Raw genomic sequence first — 18,626 nt, forward strand, 5'->3', positions numbered from 1 at the left:
GCGCGGTGGCTCACGCCTGCAGTCCCAGCACTATGGGAGGTCGAGGCGGGCAGATCACCTGAGTCAGGAGTTCGAGACCAGCCTGCCCAACATGGCAAAACCCCTTCTCTACAAAAAACACACACACAAAAAAAATTAGCCAGGCGTGGTGGCGGGCGCCTGTAATCCCAGCTACTCGTAAGGCTGAGGCTGGAGAATCGCTTGAACCCGGGAGGAAGAGGTTGAGGTGAGCCGAGATGGCGCCACTGCACTCCACCCTAGAGTCAATCCAGCATAGCTGTGGTTGCTTTTTCGGTTTCAAAGTAATTACCAAGCAAGGAAGAGAGAAGACTGAAAACTACTCCGCGGAAACTAGCACAGTGTTCCGGGATGTCTGTGTCTCGGGAGCTCGGGGAAGAGGTCCCTCACCGGTCTGCGAATTGCAAGGCCCTGCCTTCCCTAGCGACGCTCTGATATCCGCTGTCCCCGGGCTGCACCTCCGCGACCCAGGACACGCCCAGTGCACCAGTTCATTCCCCGGAATCGGGGGAGGCGCAGGGCGTTGGCCACATCAGCGACGCAAATTAACCCCGGGCCCGGGGAGAACAGGTGATAGCGCTTGGGGTTCTACCCTGGGCGCGCGTCAGCAGTGGAGAGCCTGCCCAGCCTGCAGAGGGCGCGCCCGGCACCAGCTGCGTTCAGGATCCGTAGTGCGGAGCTGCAGGCCCGGCCTGCAGGGGATGTGCCCGGCAGGGGAAGCTCGGGCTAAGTCTCCGAAACTCTCGCTGAAAACCCTGGACACCCCAGTTTCCTTCTCTGAGAAGCCACGCCTCTGGGAGGGCTCTCGGGAAGGCCAGATCCAGGAATGCCGGTACCACCGGGCTTGGCTGGGCCTCCCGGGAACTTTTCCTGGGGGAGGGAGCCCGACTGGCCGCGCTTTGGTAGCAGCAATGGGTGGAGCGCGCAAACCCCAAGGCCCGCGTGTGCCAAGAACCCCAGGCTGAGGCTGCAGGGCCCGGGGCGGGGGCCCGGGGACGGAGCCTGCCCCCAGCACGAGGGACCTGGGCCAGGTGCGGCGACCAACGTCCTAAATCCTAAACAGACTTCGTTCGGCAGGGCTCAGTAAAGAATTTGCGGAAAGGTAGAACCTGGACCAGGGAAGGAAACACAGTGCCTGGCACACCTAAGCTCGCTTGAATTTCCTGGGCCTTGTCATCCCGGAAAGCAGACAGAGAACCTGATGGAGTGGGGAGACGAGCTTCTCCAGATGCGCCATGACTGGATTTCGGCTCAGTCCAAACTGTGGGAGGGTCGCAGAGGAGAGAACACGCAAGATAGGGTGTGTAAAGGAAGGGACAGCTGGACAACTGAAGGCAGCGGCCACAGCTGCCCTTTCCTGTCGTAGGGGGATGGAGCCTCTGGGAAGACCTGGGACCTGCAGCCCCCGTTCCCCTGGGAAGCAGAAACCGCTTTACAGATTGTGCGACGGATACAGGTGTCGTATGGCAGACGTGGTGCCCTCTGGACTTAAAACCATCGACAAGCAAACTACAGAAGCCAGCCAATCCCGCGCATTCCAAATGCCTTAGTTCTGGGATCACCCACGCAGCAAGTCCGGCCATGAAACCCTCCCCCACAGACACGTACTTGCCCCCTCGTCCTCCTTTGCACGCATTGGACTCGACGCCCCAGAGTTTGCAAAGAGGCCCAGCCTGAGCCTCTGTTTGGGATTCTCCTGCGGGGTTGGGAGAGACTTCTTTCGGAGCAGATGAGAACAACACAGACAAAACCGCATTTTTTGACTCCCCATTTAATCAAGACGAATTCTGATTTGTCTCATTTTGACCTTTGTGACTGAAAGGGAACATTAGCCCCTACAACTTCTTTATCTTTTCTCTCCAGGGCCTTTTTAAACCAGAATCGTCTCTGGAAGCTCCAGCCTATAGGTTTTTCAGGTCTCACCTCACCTAAAGGGAAAGCTCTGGGAGGCCCAGGCCCGGCACTGCCTCTTCGGGCATTCAGAGAGATTCTATAGTTCCTTCCTGTAGGTAGGACCGCAGAGCACATTCCAAACTCTTCCCTTAGGAACCGCAATCCCAGTCCAGGAAGACTTTCTGCTCCACATAAGGACCTTTTCCCAGGAGAAATCCGAGTTCCCTCATTCTCTGCTCTTATACCGATCCTACTCTTCAAAGAGAGTCTGGTTTGTGCCCACAGTGAGCAAGAGGCACAGGGTATGGGAAACAGTGAATTTTCTGTCCAGCTGAATAGAAGCAGATAAAATAAGACAGCCCCGAGTTCAGTTGTGTGACTGAGCCCCGAGGACCACCACACGGTTCCCCATTCCTAACTAATTCCCAGTCATGGGGTAGAGGACACCAGATTCTGAGGGGCACAGGACTACAGCTGAGGCTTTTTCTAGCCTCTCCTGAACAGCAGGGTGGCTGTTGCTGTAAGTCAGCATTATAGAAAAAGTGCTGAAGAAAAGGAAAAGAACGATGAGGCCATTGAGGTAGAACACATACCCCTCTTAGGGCACAGGGGCTCCTAAACATCCTGTTCTTCTGGGGGAAAGGGAAAAGAGTGTACTAAAAGAAACAGTGTAATTGTAACCTTGGCCAACAGGGTAGGAGGAAGTCGACTTTATCCCCCATACCACCAATGCAGCCACTGCCACCTGCCACAGTTTCTGCTGCAGGCCTCCCAAACCTTACACAGCCTCCAAGGATAATTTCACCACGAAAAGTCTCTGAAGATGCAAAAGCCTCCACCCTGCATCTGGAGTTTTCAGGCACTGAGAATAGCATGAGGCAGACATGGAAGGTGGCTGAGAAATGCTTCCAAATGTTAATTAGAGAGAATCCTGTAACACTAGGAAATTCCAGTTAAAATGTTTAGGAGTTAGTTGTATTAATTTATATCATCCCAAATTTTTGTCTCAAAGAAACTACTGTTGGAAATCTGAGTTTGATATTGCAGCTCCTCTGGTGGAGTCCGTGAGAGGTATGAAAATCACCCACTTGCTACTTAAGCTGTGCATGCTTATTTTTTAGCAATTTGTCAAATTCTTATATAGTAATCAGTTATAGAAGGGCGCAGTGGCTCACGCCTGTAATCCCAGCACTTTGGGAGGCTGAGGTAGGCAGATCACCTGAGGTTGGGAGTTCGAGACCAACATGGAGAAACCCTGTCTCTACTAAAAATACAAAATTAGCTGGGCGTGGTGGCTCATGCTGTAATCTCAGCTACTCTGGAGACTGAGGCAGAAGAATTGCTCAAACCCAGGAAATGGAGGTTGTCTTGAGTGGAGATCATGCCATTGCACTCCAGCCTGGACAACAAGAGCAAAACTCCGTCTCAAAAAAAAAAGAAGAAGAAGAAGAGACTTTTGATTGCCTGAAGATAATTTCTCTCTTTCCGGAGTGAAAGAAGAGAGAGGGCTGCATTAAAGATCTATCATTTTCTTTAAAACCTTCAAGAGAATACAAAGTTTCCAATCAATTCTTACGGGGTGTGTGTGTGTGTGTGTGCGCGCGCGCGCGTGCGTACCTGAGCATGCAGACAATGTCCCCAGGATAACAAGCAAGAAACAAGCAGTGTATGATCTTATGCCGTCAAAGTTTGACTATTCCAGGTTTAAAAGTTTTCCAAGAGGTAGTACTGCTATAGCTCTGTCCAAATTGTCACCCACTTTGGCCTATCAAGTCTCTCTGAGGCACTTCCTTATCCTGGGCAAAACAACACAGCACTATACTACAGACAGAGAGAGAGAGAAAGAAAGTGGGGGGGGGTGGAGAGAGAGAGAGAGAGAGAGAGAGAGAGAGAGAGAGAGAGAGAGATACTGTTCGCTTGAAAACCATCATGGCCCTTGCAGGTAGAACGTAGGTCCCTGGCTGACACAGTCACCTTAAGTGTGCTGACAGCAAGGGCTCTTGAAGTCATCCATTTGTCCCTTACTTTCTATCTAATGGAAGTTAATGACAATGTGCTGATTTCATATTTGCCTTTGCAGTCCCTTTTCTCTTTGAATTGTGTTTATCAGGAAGACCTAGGCAGGCAGTGGGATTGCTTTTTATTTCAGAGGTACTGAAGCCCAAGTTTTGTCAACTGTATTTGTTGTTTATCCTGTTTCCCTGATCCACCGGCTTCACTCTGCTTCAGTGGTGTTGGGAGAGGTGTGCAAAAGTGGAGTAGATGGTCAAAGAGAAAGGACCTTCTGCCCATCAACTTTAGTTGGCAAGTAATGCCCAAACTTACACTGGAAGAAGCAAGGTCTACAGGAGCTTTCCCTTCTAATCAAGAGCTGGCCCCCCTGACTCCTAGAAATCTTGCTGTCTTCTTCTGAGGGTTTGCTGCCTCCCTCCCTTTCTTATGCCCCAGAGAGTCAACAGCAGCTCAGCACCTATCACCACCTCCCCCATTTCCTGCCTCCTTGCAACCTTGACTCTTTCAAAATAGTCATATCCCTAGTTTTCAAAGGAAAGGTAAAAGGGGCAAATTCCAAATGCTCAGTCCTAACTTGAAACTCGATGTCTCTTCGTTTCTTTGTGCCTCTTTTCTCTCCCTGGGGTTTTTGTTTGTTTGTTGTTTGTTGTTAGATTTCCCATCATTCAAGCAGGCAGAGTAAAGTTGATAGTGTGTCTCTGGCAGTGTCTTGTGAGGAGAAGATAAGCAGTACTGGCCTGTGAACCAGATCTAGGGTCTGTCCATGTCTGAGATTTCTTCATGGGAAACACCAGTTATGACATATTTAGCCAAACTACACAACCATATTACAGGATATCATCATCACCTCTTACATTTGTGTGTCACCATATAGAAACTTTTTGCTTTTGAGTTTCACAACAACTTTTAAAAGTTTGATGACATTATTATATAGAGTAAGAAGAAATGCCTGGGATCAAGTTACTGCAAAAAATAGAAACCAGCACTTAGAGCTCAAGTCTTCTCTCCCTAATGAAGTTAGCGGTGGTGCTTCCTTTCATACCACATAGTGTCAGTCTGGTGACATTTTCAAATGACGTTAAGTAATTATGAAATATGCCTTCTTCAAGAATCTTTACTTTCAATACGCTACTCTTTATCCGGAGAACAAAGATCGGTCTATTAGATATGGTATTACTTATCTGTTCTACGTAACAAATTATCCCAAAATTTAATGGCTTAAAACAATAAATATCTGACACAGTTTGTTTTGTTTAGTTTTGTTTTGTGATGGAGTTTCACTCTTGTTGCCCATGCTGGAGTGCAATGACGCGATCTCGGCTCACTGCAACTTCCGCCTCCTGGGTTCAAGTGATTCTCCTGCCTCAGCCTCCCGAGTAGCTGGGATTATAGGCACGCGCCACCATGCCCGGCTAATTCCAGCTAATTTTGTATTTTTAGTAGAGATGGGGTTTCTCCACGCTGGTCAGGCTGGTCTTGAACTCTAGACCTCAGGTAATCTGCCTGCCTCAGCTTCCCAAATTGCTGGGATTACAGGCAGGAGTCGCTGTGCCCAGCCCATCTGACAAAGTTTCTATGGGTTAGGAATCTTGGAGTGTTCAGCTGGGTGATTCTGCCACAGGACCTCGCATAAGCCTGCAGTCAAGATGTTGGCCTGGAGTTACCATCCTGTAAAGGCTTGCCTGGAGATGTGGGATCTGCCTACACTTCTTGCAAATTGGGACTGATTTTTCAGATGCCTCAGTTCCTCACCACATGGACCTCTATATAGGGACAACACTGCAGCTGGCTTCCTCCAAACCAAGTGATCCAAGAGAAAGAACAAAGAGAGTAACCTACACTCTAGTCGCTAGAAGCAAGACACTGAATTTAACCCATACCCAAGAACACAGGAATTAGTCTCCATCTTTTAAAGGAAGAAATACCAAATAATTTTTTTAAATATTCAAAAGCCACTTCAGGCAGTCAGGCTTTGAGTTCACATAAAAGAAAACTTCCTTTTCTGTCATAAATCCTCTTTCCACTTTCACTTTTCATAATCTTTCCTTGGTTGCACAAGACAGTAGGGCTGGAGCTAAAGGCAACCTGAGACAGGGCCTTTCTTGGTGCTGCTGCTGCTGTTGATGACGATGATGACAACAACGATGGCTCCAACTTCCGTAGCTTACTAGGTGCAGGTACTGTGCATATATATTAATTCATTTCATTTTCCCAATAATTCTATCAAGTAGGTGCAGTTATCATCCCTAATCTGTCTGCAGAGTCCTGCTCTCAATCACTGTATGATCTCTTGATTGTGGCAAAAATGAAGGATTTCGTATACCTCTCATTCACTTGGGACCTTTTGGTTTTGAGAATAAAAACTGACAAATCCTTACAGAGCAAGTAAAGAGTACAGAGAAGGAAGAAGCAGCATCTAGGGTCAAAAAAAAAAGTTTCCAAAATTTTTTCCAAGAGCTGAGCCATAGCATAAAATGCAAGGGCCAAAGCTGGCAAATGATGAATAGAGTAATTACTATAAACCATGGAGTTCTGTATAAAGTGCAGATTAAAGGCATGAAAATTTGTTGAATGCCTTTGTTTGAAGATGATTAGACCATATGGTAATAACTAAGTCAATGGATTTTCAGCAATCTTAACTTTCTGTGGTCTATGCAAATAGATTTGTCCCAAACAACTTATTTATAATGGACGGTGTTTTCATAATTAATCTGCTCACCCTTGCAAAATAAAATTCTATGTTACAGAGGTGAAAAGAAATTTATATACTAGCTTCTTTCCTGAATTTAATATATCTGTTCCTTGTAATAAGCAAACACAAAGGATAATTATGCCTCATAATTTCTTTTGGATTTCCTGAGGTAGACATAGGCAAAACGTGATACTAGAAGGGTGGTAAGGTCTCTGAAAAAATAATATGCACTTATTTAAATTACATAATAAAAACTCTTTCCGGACAATGAGGAAATAATTCATTTTAGAATATATCTTCAAGCAAACTAGCCCTTATTCAAAGTGTATTAAAATAGAAACTCTGGATGAAGCTTCCACTTCAGAATTCTGGCCACATACCAGTAGATATCAAACACCGCACAGACATTATGCTCTACTCTTTAAAGTCTTCAAGTGTGGTAGTCAATAGACGTGACTGCTTTGGAGCATCAGAACAAATGATGCACATCTAAACATTTCATCTTTGGTGACGGATGTTGGATCAAAGGGGAAGACTAGAGAATGAATCCACCAGGGTCTCAGATAAACTTTCCAGTTTGTGGAACAACTATAAACCAATCTCTGGAACACTGAAGGCTAAATTTCAGGAAAATATCCTATTCCTTAGTCATCCTGCTCACACCATCACTACTCCCTAGTCAAACTTTCCATTAACAGGCTGGAAGAGGGGGTTATTGTGCTGTGTTTTCTACAGATCTTAAAAGGGGCTACATTAGGGAGAATATGTTTCTCCCTGAAGCTCACAGTCTAAGTGCAATAGGAAAAAAAAAAAACGCACTTTTCCTCTCAAAAAAAAGGAAGTGTCCTGAAAAACTGGCTTCAAAAAAAAGGTCATAGGAGGAGGAAAGAGCACTTTTTGCATGTGTATCATAAGAAAGAAGAAATTTAGTGCTGAGAAACTTGCTCAAATTAACCTAAAATAGAGTTTACAGAAGAAATCTACCACTTACCTTTGTTGTTACTACAAGATTCTATTGTCAGTGATTAACAAAGGAGCCACTGTCTCTTTAAGCTATTCAGTGCTAGGAGTTCCCTAGTGGAATTTTACCTCGTGTGTGTGTGTGTGTGTGTGTGTGTGTGTGTGTGTCCCTACTGATCATCAACTTAAAGGATAGGGCAGTGTGTGGATCTCCCCAAGTTGATGCTGGTATAATAACATACTCATCTATTAATACACGATATTAGGCTCCAAAAAGTTGCAAATACAGCCTGGTCTCTGTAACCTAGTAAAGTATTTCCAAGATAAGCTGACCTCCAGTCCAAACTGCCTACCCACTGAGCAATGAGGAAATTTCTAGAAGAGGACAAGTGATTTCAGTTCCCCCTCTTCTCACTGTCTCTGAAGCAAGGAAAGGAATAGTGGATTAAACTGCTCACAACCTTGGAAAGCCACTCCACATACCACAGCTTCTGGGAAGAAAGGCATAGAGCTTTAAGTTACAGAATCCTGAATGTGAACCAAAGAGAAAATTAATTACCAAGTGGGAGAATTGAGCCTGGACTTTGGGGCCCAGAAAGAGAACTGAGTAGAAGCAATGAATGCTGCTGGGACATCTGAGAGACAGATACAGTGCCCTGCCCTTCCACTCTGTATCTGCCATGCAGCCTCATTGCCTTTTCCTTTTTAGGAAAAGAAACACACACAAACGAAAATGAAAAAGCAGTTTTACCCTTTCTTTCACCACACACACACACACACACACACGCACACACACACGCACACACACCCTTGTTTTTGTCTGTTTTCCACTGTTGGCATTCTGATGCCTGTAAGCCTTTTTAAATGCAGTGGTCCATCTTACTGTGGACTTCTTTATTTTTAAATCATGACCCCGTTAGCTGTAACGGTTGGCTGATGGGCTTAATGAGATGCTTATGGTTGTTATTGCCATAAAATTTTTGAACCAAAATGAAAAATGATTCTTGCTCTCCATTGCTTGAGCTGGAGAATATCTCCTTGGTTTCTCCACCATGCTAACTCTTGTGAAAAACTGTTCTTGTTGCACATAAATGGAAATAAACCAAACCAACCAAGAAAAAGGGAATCAGAGGTAAGGCACCCTCTCTTCTCTCTCATTCCCAGTTTTATGAGGCCAGTTGCAACCAGGGCCAGCTAGAGTCCTGGGTGGAAGTAAATTAGCTGAAAACCTCAAGCTGCTGCTGCAGTCAACTAGAGAAAGGAGCAAATGCCAGTGCAGCCTGGCCCCAGAGCCTGACTCTGGCTGCCACCCACATACCTCAGAGCACATCAGTACTCAGGCTGGCAAGTGCACAGACCCACCCGCCCTCTGCAGATATGCCTGTGGAGTGGAGTCCAGGCCATCAGCTTTCACCCTTCTTAGATGCTCTGCATGGAAACATGAGCACAGAGGAACGCTTCCTAAGGGATTTGCAAGAGGTTTCTTCCCACACTTCTAACTTGGAATAAATACTATGAACCTGTTTACTTCTTGAGAAAAAGCTTCAATATTAGTTCCAAGTTTTCTGGGTCTAGTACTACTATATCACTACTACTGTTACTATTACTACTATTATTATATTCTGGGAATAACATTCTAATTATATTGTGAGGTGCGTGTGTGTGTGTGTGTGTGTGTGTGTGTGTTTAGGAAGAAAGAATAAATAAAAAGTTGCTTGGCTTTTCAAGGCAGAAGAGGGGTGAGTAAAGTCTAAAAAAATAGCATGGAATAAAGTTTTCATATTTGAAAATTACATTATAAAGTACAGGTGCAGGATAATAGGTGGTGTGTCCTCCCTACCCACCCACCTCTGTTCTTTTTTAAAAAGGGAAAGAAATAGTGGGAGAGAAAAAGGAAGAAGGAAGTGAAAGAAGTCACGAAGGAAAGGAAAGGAAAAAAGGAAAAGAAAGGGGAAGGGAGGGAGGAAAGGAAGGGGAGAGGAAAGAAAAAAGGAAGGAGAAAGAAAGAAGAAGGTAGAAAGGAAGGTGTTGTCACAGCTAAAACAGATATCATCCCAGCACTTCTCTGAATAATTGCTTCTCTGAAGGATACATACCTTAGTCATGCTAAGAAGATGGAAAATCAGAAGAGTCTGAAACTCCCTGAGAACTTCACAAACTAGAAAAAAGAAAGAGGGCAGATTTTCAGCCTTTCTTTCTGTTAAACCATGCCATCAGCATTGCATTCTACAATAATTTCCCTTCAGGCAATTTCGTCTTGTGGATTTTGTGAAAATTTTAGTTTTCAACTATTTTTTACTTTCAAGGGAACAAACAGACCTATACTTTCTTTGGCCTGAAGAATCTACTGAACTCTATTGATTTTTTTCTCTTTGAACACAAGCTCATTAACCTGAAACACTAAGGAGGTAATGACATTTCACTGAGCCTGAAACTGAGTGTCTAAAAACAAAAAGATCCCGAAACAGTGATACAGCCCTGGGCTTCCCTCCCTGCCCCCGCCCCTAAATTCAGCTGGAGAAGCTATGACATTGCTTTCTCAACCCTAAAAGATTTTTACACCAGCTAAAGGAAGCTTTCTTTAAATTCATCCTTCTACAGTAATGTTTAGTAAAATCAAGGCTTCTGTCTTTCCACAATTTCTGCAGTCTTAAATGTTAGCATCAAACAGCAGTGCTACTCCACCAGCAAGCTCCGCCGCCTCTTCCAAGCTAATCGAATAGGGACTGACTGAGGAGCTATCTTGGATATATGGAAATGAGGTCTTCCCAACTGCCCCCCAACCCCAGGGACTTCCTGAAGAAGGAAAAAGCGATCTGAAAGAAATTAGACAACACAGACATCAGAAGCAGCTAGCTAGCTAGACTAGTCTCTCCAAGAATCGCCATGAGTGGGACTGCATTTTTTTTATTTTCCAAACCAGGAGAATGAGAAATGTGACACCACTCTTCCAAAGAAAAAAAAATTAAGGAACAGCTATTTCACCCAAGAAACCGATATGCCATTTTTTTGTGGTCTTGACTTTTATTATTTGAGATCTCTGATGAGATCAGATGATCTGTACCCTTTCATTCAAGGCAACAGACGTCTTCAAACTGTTTTTTTAATTTGATTTATCCTTTGAAACAGAAAGTGCATTACATTTAACTGGTCTTGCAAAGGGGATTTTCTTCTCTTTACAAACCGAATTCCTTATATAAATTAATAAAGGTTAAAGATGCTAATATATCATCATTATTAGCTTAAAAAAGAAAACAATTTACATATTCTATAGTATTCTTATGATACAAAACACTTCAAATTCAATTACAGCAACTAAATGGATTTTTATGTTTCAGACCCAGAGCGGTTGTAACAATTCCCACCATCTACTTTAACACGCATTTTTATCAGAAAGGAGTTAAATACAAGCTATTGCAGCCCCTCCCTCCCCAATACTTTCTTTAAATCACTAATAAATAGCAACAAACGACTGTGCAATTTCAGAGAGGAACAGGGAGGCAGGTGAGAAGCCCTCCCTGGTTCCCACGTCTTCCACTTCAAGACCGGGGTGAGAGCGCAGTGCAGATCCAGGGGGTGGGCAGGGCAGGGCGAGAAGAGGTAAGGGGAAAATGTGAGTTTCTGCACATCCAAACGGGAAAGAGGAAAGAGAGGAGGGGACGGAGAAGGTGATGACATTCTATTCTAGGCTTCTCAAATTAAGTTCAAAATAAAAGGGAAAGTGTGGTTTGAGTCACTCTCCAAAGGGGAAGGGGAGAAGGCAGAAGGTCCATCTTTTTATACGAAATTCAAAAAAGCATTTTACATTTTAAATATTCACAATAAAGTAACTTCTAGTCAGTGTAACTCACGATTTATTTACAAAGAGCCTTCAACAGGTTACTTTAGTCGCATAGCAGTGTGTGGGAGGAGAAACGTCCCTCTTCCCATCGGTGACTGCGCCCTCCCGCGTGGCTCCGAGGTCCCCCCGTGTGGTGGGCTTGGGCCCTTCCACAGTACCTCTCAGCGGCCCCTACCCCGCTGCCCGCAGGGGCAAAATATGGGGGCGAGGGAGACCCGGGCGCTGAGGCCGCTGCCCGCCGATAGGGATGGCGCTGGGACCGTGACCCGGCTGCTGGTTTCAGTAGCGTCATTTATGCAGTGCATTTGGTGGTCTTCCTTGCCTCATCAATCCCCGAGTCTCTCTTCCCCACATCCCCTCCCACAACTTCAAGGTTAAAAAAATAGATATGTACATCTCAAAAATAGCAAAGGGTCCTCGGGGCCCGAGGGGCGGTCAGGTGCAGCGCGCACGCGGTCCCCGCGCCCCTCGCGGCCCCAGAGGCGGAGGCCAGAGCTGGGCAGGTGCAGCGGGCGGTGGCGCTCAGGATGAGCTCTCGGGCTCCGACGCGTGCAGTAGGAGGCCGCCGCCACCGCTGCTGGACTTGTGCTTCTTCAGCAGCTGCGTGATTTTCTCGTCGTCCGAGTTGGGATCCAGAGGCTTGTTGTAGTCGTCGTCCTCCTCCTCGTTCTCCGAGGCCCCCTTGAGCCTCTCGGTCTCCGAGTCCTGCTTCTTCTTAGCCGTGGCCATCTCGGCCGCGTGCTTCTTCCTCCACTTGGTCCGGCGGTTCTGGAACCAGACCTGAGAGCGGAGAAAAGGGAGAAGAGAGGTGGCAACGACGGAAGAATTGAACACCAGTAAAGCCAGGCCGTGCCACCAGCCCCGCATCTCAAGGGCCCTCCTGGGGGCCCCGGACGGCCTGCCGCCCTTCCTCGGAGCCCTCCAGTGCCTCGGCCGTCAAAGTCAGTCTCCAATGCCCCAAGTTCCTCCTGCCCCCAAGTAACTGGCACCAACAAACTGACCGCCGTTGCCATAGTGATGGTAACACAAGAGTATTGAGGTTGTCAGTGAACGAGTTCTCAAAAGTAAAAACAAAACTTGGAAACTTAAAAATGAGCGTCCCTAAAAGTGAGTTCACTTTCCTGCCTTCTAGTTTGAAGTCGAAAACTTTTCCTCCTTCATAAAGTTGCCCCACAGTGGCTGTGATTGTATTTCTTATTTACTTCCTTAAATTAAGGAATTTCAAACAACCTGGCATGTACTTGCTTTTCATCGTAAATTGTGGGGAAAAGTACAGCATTTGCCCCAATTACTTCTGTTCTCCTTTTCACTTTTGAACGTTGTTTCACTTGTCTCAGATATGAATGTGTATAAACATGGTAGATAAAGAATATCCTCCCTGTTTTTACTTAGAATGTATGGTGCAGTTTTTATATGAAAAAATCTGTTAAAATACAAACTTCAAATTGCCTTTAATGTTTTTCATAAGCCCAGAGTAAAGTGAAGGCTAGAATTATTATTGGTTATTTTGTAAACATGAAAAATTGTCTATTACATTATTTTCCAAAATTGGTAGGTCTATTCCTTTAAATATTATTTTAATTGTGTTCCTGCCCAAGACATTTAATACAATTTTTAAGCTTATTCATGATGTTTGACACATATTTTACCTAAAGCATCAGCAAGAAGCAACCAATTTCCCAAAGATATTGAATTATTCTCCCTTTATGCTTCTCATCCATTATGTATTTTATCTAGAGAATCAGAATTGTTAAGAAAGTGATTTTTATTTTCTTTATACAGCTATAATAATTCACTTCCAGTCATACAGACATATTTACAGTGACAAATGAAGACTTCCAGATTACCGCAGTAGGCTCTGTACCAACCTACTGCAAAAATAATTTTAACTGTGTTGGTATCCTAATGGTCACATACAAAATCACTCCTGAAATGTATTTTATGATGGCTGTCCTGAGGGAAATACACTAACCAGCAGACATGGCTAATGTTATTCCTACTTAATTTAAGGAGCAACAATCAAACTAATGAAAACAGACTTGCACCCCAAAGAAACAAAAATAACAAACTGAAAAAGAGGCACAAAGGAGAATATTAGAAATATAGGAAACTATCAGATTGAATTTACCCAGCTTGCTCAATCCTTTTATATTTTAGGGAAAATTTTCTAAAATTTGTTTCCCCGGAAATATACTGTACAAGTCAATTATAAGGAAAGTGATGCTTTAATTATAAATTGTTGTCATGAACAATACAAATCTTAAATCCTTTGATAAACTTATTTTAACCAAATTCAAGCCTATAATTCAGTAATAATCTTGTCAATTCATTTGTAAAATTACTATTCCAAGGTGATTGCCTTAAGCTAAACTAAAAAAGAGGTTCATCTGTGGTAAGTGGTTAGATCCTGTGGATTTGTTTATTTATTTTTACTTGCAAATTAATAGAGTAGTCCTACAATACTGATCTACATTAGGAAAGTATATAACTAGTGGATCCAGAATTGACAAACAAAAACTTGGATATCTCTACAAATAGGATATACAGAAGCTGTCTAACTGGCCTGATCTATTCTCTGGGCTGATATTTCAGTAATGCTTTTATTCTCTAATAATGGCGAGTCCCCCAACATATGCTGCTATCTAGATTAACCTAATTTCAAAGGCGGGGGCTTGATTCCTTTTGTTCATCAAGAGTTTGCCCGCCTGCAAGATCCCAGCGCCTTCGTAGCCCCCACCCTCCTTCACTGCTCTCAACTTCTCCCCAGGCTCCTCGGACTCGCACCTCCCAGGCGACTGTTTGTTAGTTTGGTGCGTGCGTGTGTGTGTGTGTGTGTGTGTGTCCATGTGTGTAAGCGCGCGCGCCAGGCGCCGGACCTATCCCTCGAGGTTTGCAAGGTCCACTTACCTTGACCTGACTCTCCGTCATCCCCAACGAATAGGCCAAGCGAGCCCTCTCGGGCCCCGCCAAGTATTTTGTTTGTTCGAAAGTCTTCTCCAGGGCGAATATCTGCTGTCCGGAAAAAGTGGGTCGCGTGTGTTTTCTCTTCCCGTCTTTGTCCAACAAAATGGATCCTTGATCTGTGAAAACCAATACACAACGAGAGAGGGAGAAAAACAATCCGTTACAAGCGGTTGCAATGGGGGGGGGGGGAACCGAACTCGAAAAACAATGTTTCGTGGGAAAAGAAAGCTCACTCTGTGATGGAGACCAGAAGTGTAGCGGCGCTTGCAGCCTAATGGCGCGTCTCCCTTTGCCTTTTTCATCCACCTGTTTTTTTTTTAAAGCCGGGTGTTTGGCGCAGCAGTAAATACCTTCTGCTCAACACCGAAGTCAAACAGCTAGGGAGCCTATTGCTAAAGTTTGCCAGAGCCTAATCTCAAGGCCCCATTAAATTAACGAGTTAGGGAGGTGGGGAAAAGGCCACTCTCGACTCCTAATCCGGTCGGTCCTCGCTCGGCCCCGGAGCCTTTGCGTGAGGATAACTAGATTTTTTTTTCCTTCAACGCTTCTCTAACCTGTGTCCAGGCAACAAAGGGGTCCTTGTTTTGCACACAAGAGAACTAAATCGCCCCCAAGTCTAACGTCGCTGCAGCCGAGGGGAAGAGGGGAGGGGGGAGGAGGCACAGCCTTTGTTGTCGGCCCCTACACGACCATCAAAACCAATACAATAGCGTCTCCCTGGCACCCCCACCAGGCCCAGCCGCCACCATCCCCCGGCTTCCCAAGAGAACCTCCACTCGGCATTCGCAACTTCCCGCAGTTATTGCCGCTCAGCCGGACTAGGGAGGTCCGGAGACTTGGAAGAAACTTCGGGGACTCGCTCAAAAGTGAAGAACGGAGCGAGAAAAGGACCCCGGGCTGGGCCACAAAGTCCACCTGGAAGGCTGGGAGCCTCCGCAGCGCTTCGGCCGACTACCCGAAGACTAGAGTGATCTTGGGGCAACTGAATTTGCCTCAAGCAAGATCTTTGCAGGATGGTACATTTTCTCCAGTCCTTGTCCCTTCACCTCGCTCTTCCCCTGGCTCTTTCTTGTTTTAGAGGGTTGAGCTCCACGATGTCCCCAAATGTGCCGGGACGCAATGTGTGCCAGCCCCCAGAGTGGAGGCAGGTGGGAAAGCGCGGGCCCAGCGCTAGGGAGTGGCTGGAAGCGCTCGGCGCTGGCCCTGCCCAGGGGACTGCTGGCCTGTCTTCTATGTGCTCACATCCGGGTGTACTAGGGCGGCGAGGGCGAAGAGGTGAGGTGGGGACACCCCGGGCGGAGACGTGCATGCAAACACACGCACTTCCCGGGTGGTAGAGGGCTCGCCGCTGCCTGGCCTCACTGCTTGGAAGAGAGCCGGAGGAATGGGGCCCTGGACGGCAGGCAGGAGCTGGGAAAGCAGGGGTGCAGTGGTCTCTCCTCCCCATCCCTCTAAGACAGGCCAGGCCTGGAGTCCCGGCCAGGCCGTTTCAGGAGCAGCCAGGGCCTCGGACGAGACATACGTCCCGCAGGCGTCGTGATCCACACGAACACACACACACCGGCTCAGCCACCGCGTGCTCAACACTTAGAGGGAGGCGTTTGAATGTAGCCACGCGAGCTCAGGAAAGCGAGAATCCCTCTCTGGACGCTGGCGCTGCCAAACTACTGGGGCGGACCACCGGGTGGATCAAGCAACACACACACACCAGGGGTCGCGACTCGAGAGTGGGCACAACGAGCATGTCAGGCGTGCCCCGGGACGCGGGCGGTCGTACTCACGAGGGGTACAGGCCAGGCGTGCGTCCCTCCAGGGAGGGCTCTGCATCACTCCGGGCCAGAAGATGGGCGTCCGGCCGGGCAGCTCCGCTAGCGGCTTGGGGTACCGGCCCACGGCGGCCACGGCCGCAGCGCTGGGACTGAAGTAGAGCCCGGGCGGCGGTGGCGGCGGGCTCAGGCTGCTGAAACGGGGCAGTCCGGCCAGCAGCCCTGCCGGGGATGAGGCAGCTGCTGCGGCCGCGGCAGCAGCTGCGGCGGCGGCAGAGGCGGAGGAGGCAGAGGCAGACGAGGAAGAGGAGGAGGAGGAACCGGAGGGCGAGGCGGAGGGCAGGGCAGCCCCCGAGGCCACGGGCATGGATGGCCGGCTCAGGATGTCGTTGATGCCGTGTGGGGTGGCGGCCGACAGCTGCTGCGGGGGGCTGCCCAGGGATGAGAGCCCCCCCGTGGCCGGGGGCTTCAGGCCGCCCGGGTTGTGGGTGCCCAGAGGCGGGGAGGGCGACGAGGAGGACGACGACGAGGATGAGGAGGAGGTGGGGCCGGCAGGCAGCGGAGGATACGCCGCAGGGTACAGCGGGGTCTTCATCTCGGCCATGCTGTGCAGGGCGGCCAGGGGCGGGCTGCTGAGCAGGAACGCGCTCTGCCGGGTGCCCTCCATTGCCCCCACCGCTAACATCCCACGGCCAGGCCGGAGCCCGTAGCCTTGCAGCGAGGGCGCCGGCTGGTGCCCCCCGGTGGGGCTCAGAGGAGCCGGAAGCGCAGAGGGCGCGAGCGGAGAGGCGCTCGGCGCACCCGGAGGCGAGCTGCCAACTGGGCCAAGAATGCAGCCGCTGGGAGTTGCTCCCCTAGCTGCGCAGCAGAGATGTCCAAAAACCCTTAAGCGGGAGGCGGCGGCTCGCAGAGAATAGCAGGCGTCCCACCGGGCTGGGCAGTCCTTTCGTTCTGCGAGTCCTGGATTCGATCCCTGGCCCTTCTCTCTTCCTCACTTTTCCTAGCTGTTCAAAGTGCGCTATTTCTCATCTTCTGCCCCCGGGAAATAAGCAAAACAAAACCCAGGCTGGCTCCGGAGAGTTCGTGGCAAACTTAGTCGCCGAATCTCCACTTTGAAGTTGGAGGGTGGGGGTGGCTCGCTTTCTTTGGGGAGGTTCAAAGGACGCCGGGTTCAGCCCGTGGCGCTCCTCTGATCTTACTGGGATGCTCTGCTCTTTCGGCCGCTCGGCTGATTCGCATTCGGCGCTCGCTGTAACTTGGAAGAGAGCGCAACCAGCCCGCGGGAGATCTCGCCTCTGGGCGGGCTTCCTCCGCCCGAGCTGCCCCGGGCTGCTGTGCCAGGAAGGGCAGTGCCACCCGTCCCCGCGGCTCCGGATCCGCACCTCGACCCGCCTTGCCCTCTGGGCCACGGGGCACTGGAGTTGCAATATTGAAAAGAAAGAGGGTGGGAAAAAGCACAGAAAAACAAAAGACTAAGTGTGAAAAGTCTGGCGGCTCGGTTTCGGCGCCGCTCGTCAGTCCACTTCTGCAAACCGGCCTGGCGACCCCCGCCCCACCCCCGCGCCCTCGCTCCCTCTCACTCTCCGCCTTGGACTCTCCTCTCTGGCATTTTCGTCGCGGCTTCCCAGGCTTCGCTCTTCCAAGTCCTGTCCTCTGGCCAAACTGACCCTCTCCGCGGCTCCTCCGCTCTCTCTCCTTTCCTCTCTCCCTCCGGGCCTGACAGTTCGGATGAAGCTCTCAAAGGTAATAAAACATTTGCATCTCTCCCTACCCCTCTTTAGCAGGGGGACGAAAGGGAGGGGGAAGTGGGAGACCAAAATGAGAACTTTGAGGGACGTCACTCCCAGGCGGCGGGGAGGGCTGGGGCCCCGGAGCGGGGCGCAGGCCGGGGGCGTAACCATCGTGTCCAATAGCGCGCCGCCTTGATCCTCGCGTCGCCCCCTGGCACACGCCCACTCGGGGGCGCCGCGCCCTCTGATTGGCTGAGGCGGGCGAGCCGTAGGGCCGCGCCCGCCTAGTCCCCTCCCGCTCCCTACTTCATTCTCCTGTGGGCGGGGCCAGGAGGAGCGGGAGCGGGCGAGTGGTGCGGTTCCTTGGTGGGGCCAGTGGCCGCCTCAATTAATTGTGTTAAATAAAATGAGAAAGGGGAGGGGGAAGCAGAGACGAATAGGGTATTACTTTTTAAAGAGAGGAATAATGAAAACCCAGCCCTTTTATGGAAAAGCAGTTCATATTCTTCCCTTGCTTCCCCACTGGCCCGCTCGCGTCATCCTATCCCCTTCCCCCACCAGCTCTGGAGGGCGCCTCACCTCGAACCGAGTCTGGTCCCTTGTAAAATGGAGCTAATGGAGCAGGCAGCGGGCGCAGCCCTCGCCTGGCTCCTTCTTTTGAAGGGATTAATTAAAGGCCATCTGGGCTCTCCCAGAATTGTGTAAATTAATTTGTTGCTCCTTAAGCCTATAGATGTCCTTAATCCCCT

At 48.6% G+C, this 18,626-nt stretch overlaps 1 protein-coding gene across 1 annotated transcript; it reads right to left on the minus strand.

The window, feature by feature from the left end:
* Positions 1–10,663: 10,663 nt before the first annotated feature.
* NKX6-1 (NK6 homeobox 1) lies at positions 10,664–17,895 on the minus strand. Its single transcript, XM_012437850.2, has 3 exons — positions 16,163–17,895; positions 14,325–14,497; positions 10,664–12,197 (listed from the first exon to the last, which is right to left on the minus strand). Exons 1-3 carry the CDS (start codon positions 16,830–16,832, stop codon positions 11,940–11,942), a joined length of 1,101 nt encoding a protein of 366 aa, XP_012293273.1. The 5' UTR covers positions 16,833–17,895; the 3' UTR covers positions 10,664–11,939.
* Positions 17,896–18,626: the final 731 nt, after the last annotated feature.

The sequence above is a fragment of the Aotus nancymaae genome, unplaced genomic scaffold (genome assembly GCF_030222135.1).
Source record: "Aotus nancymaae isolate 86718 unplaced genomic scaffold, 86718_ANA_hifiasm-v0.15.2.pri h1tg000006l, whole genome shotgun sequence".
Classification (NCBI taxonomy): domain Eukaryota; kingdom Metazoa; phylum Chordata; class Mammalia; order Primates; family Aotidae; genus Aotus; species Aotus nancymaae.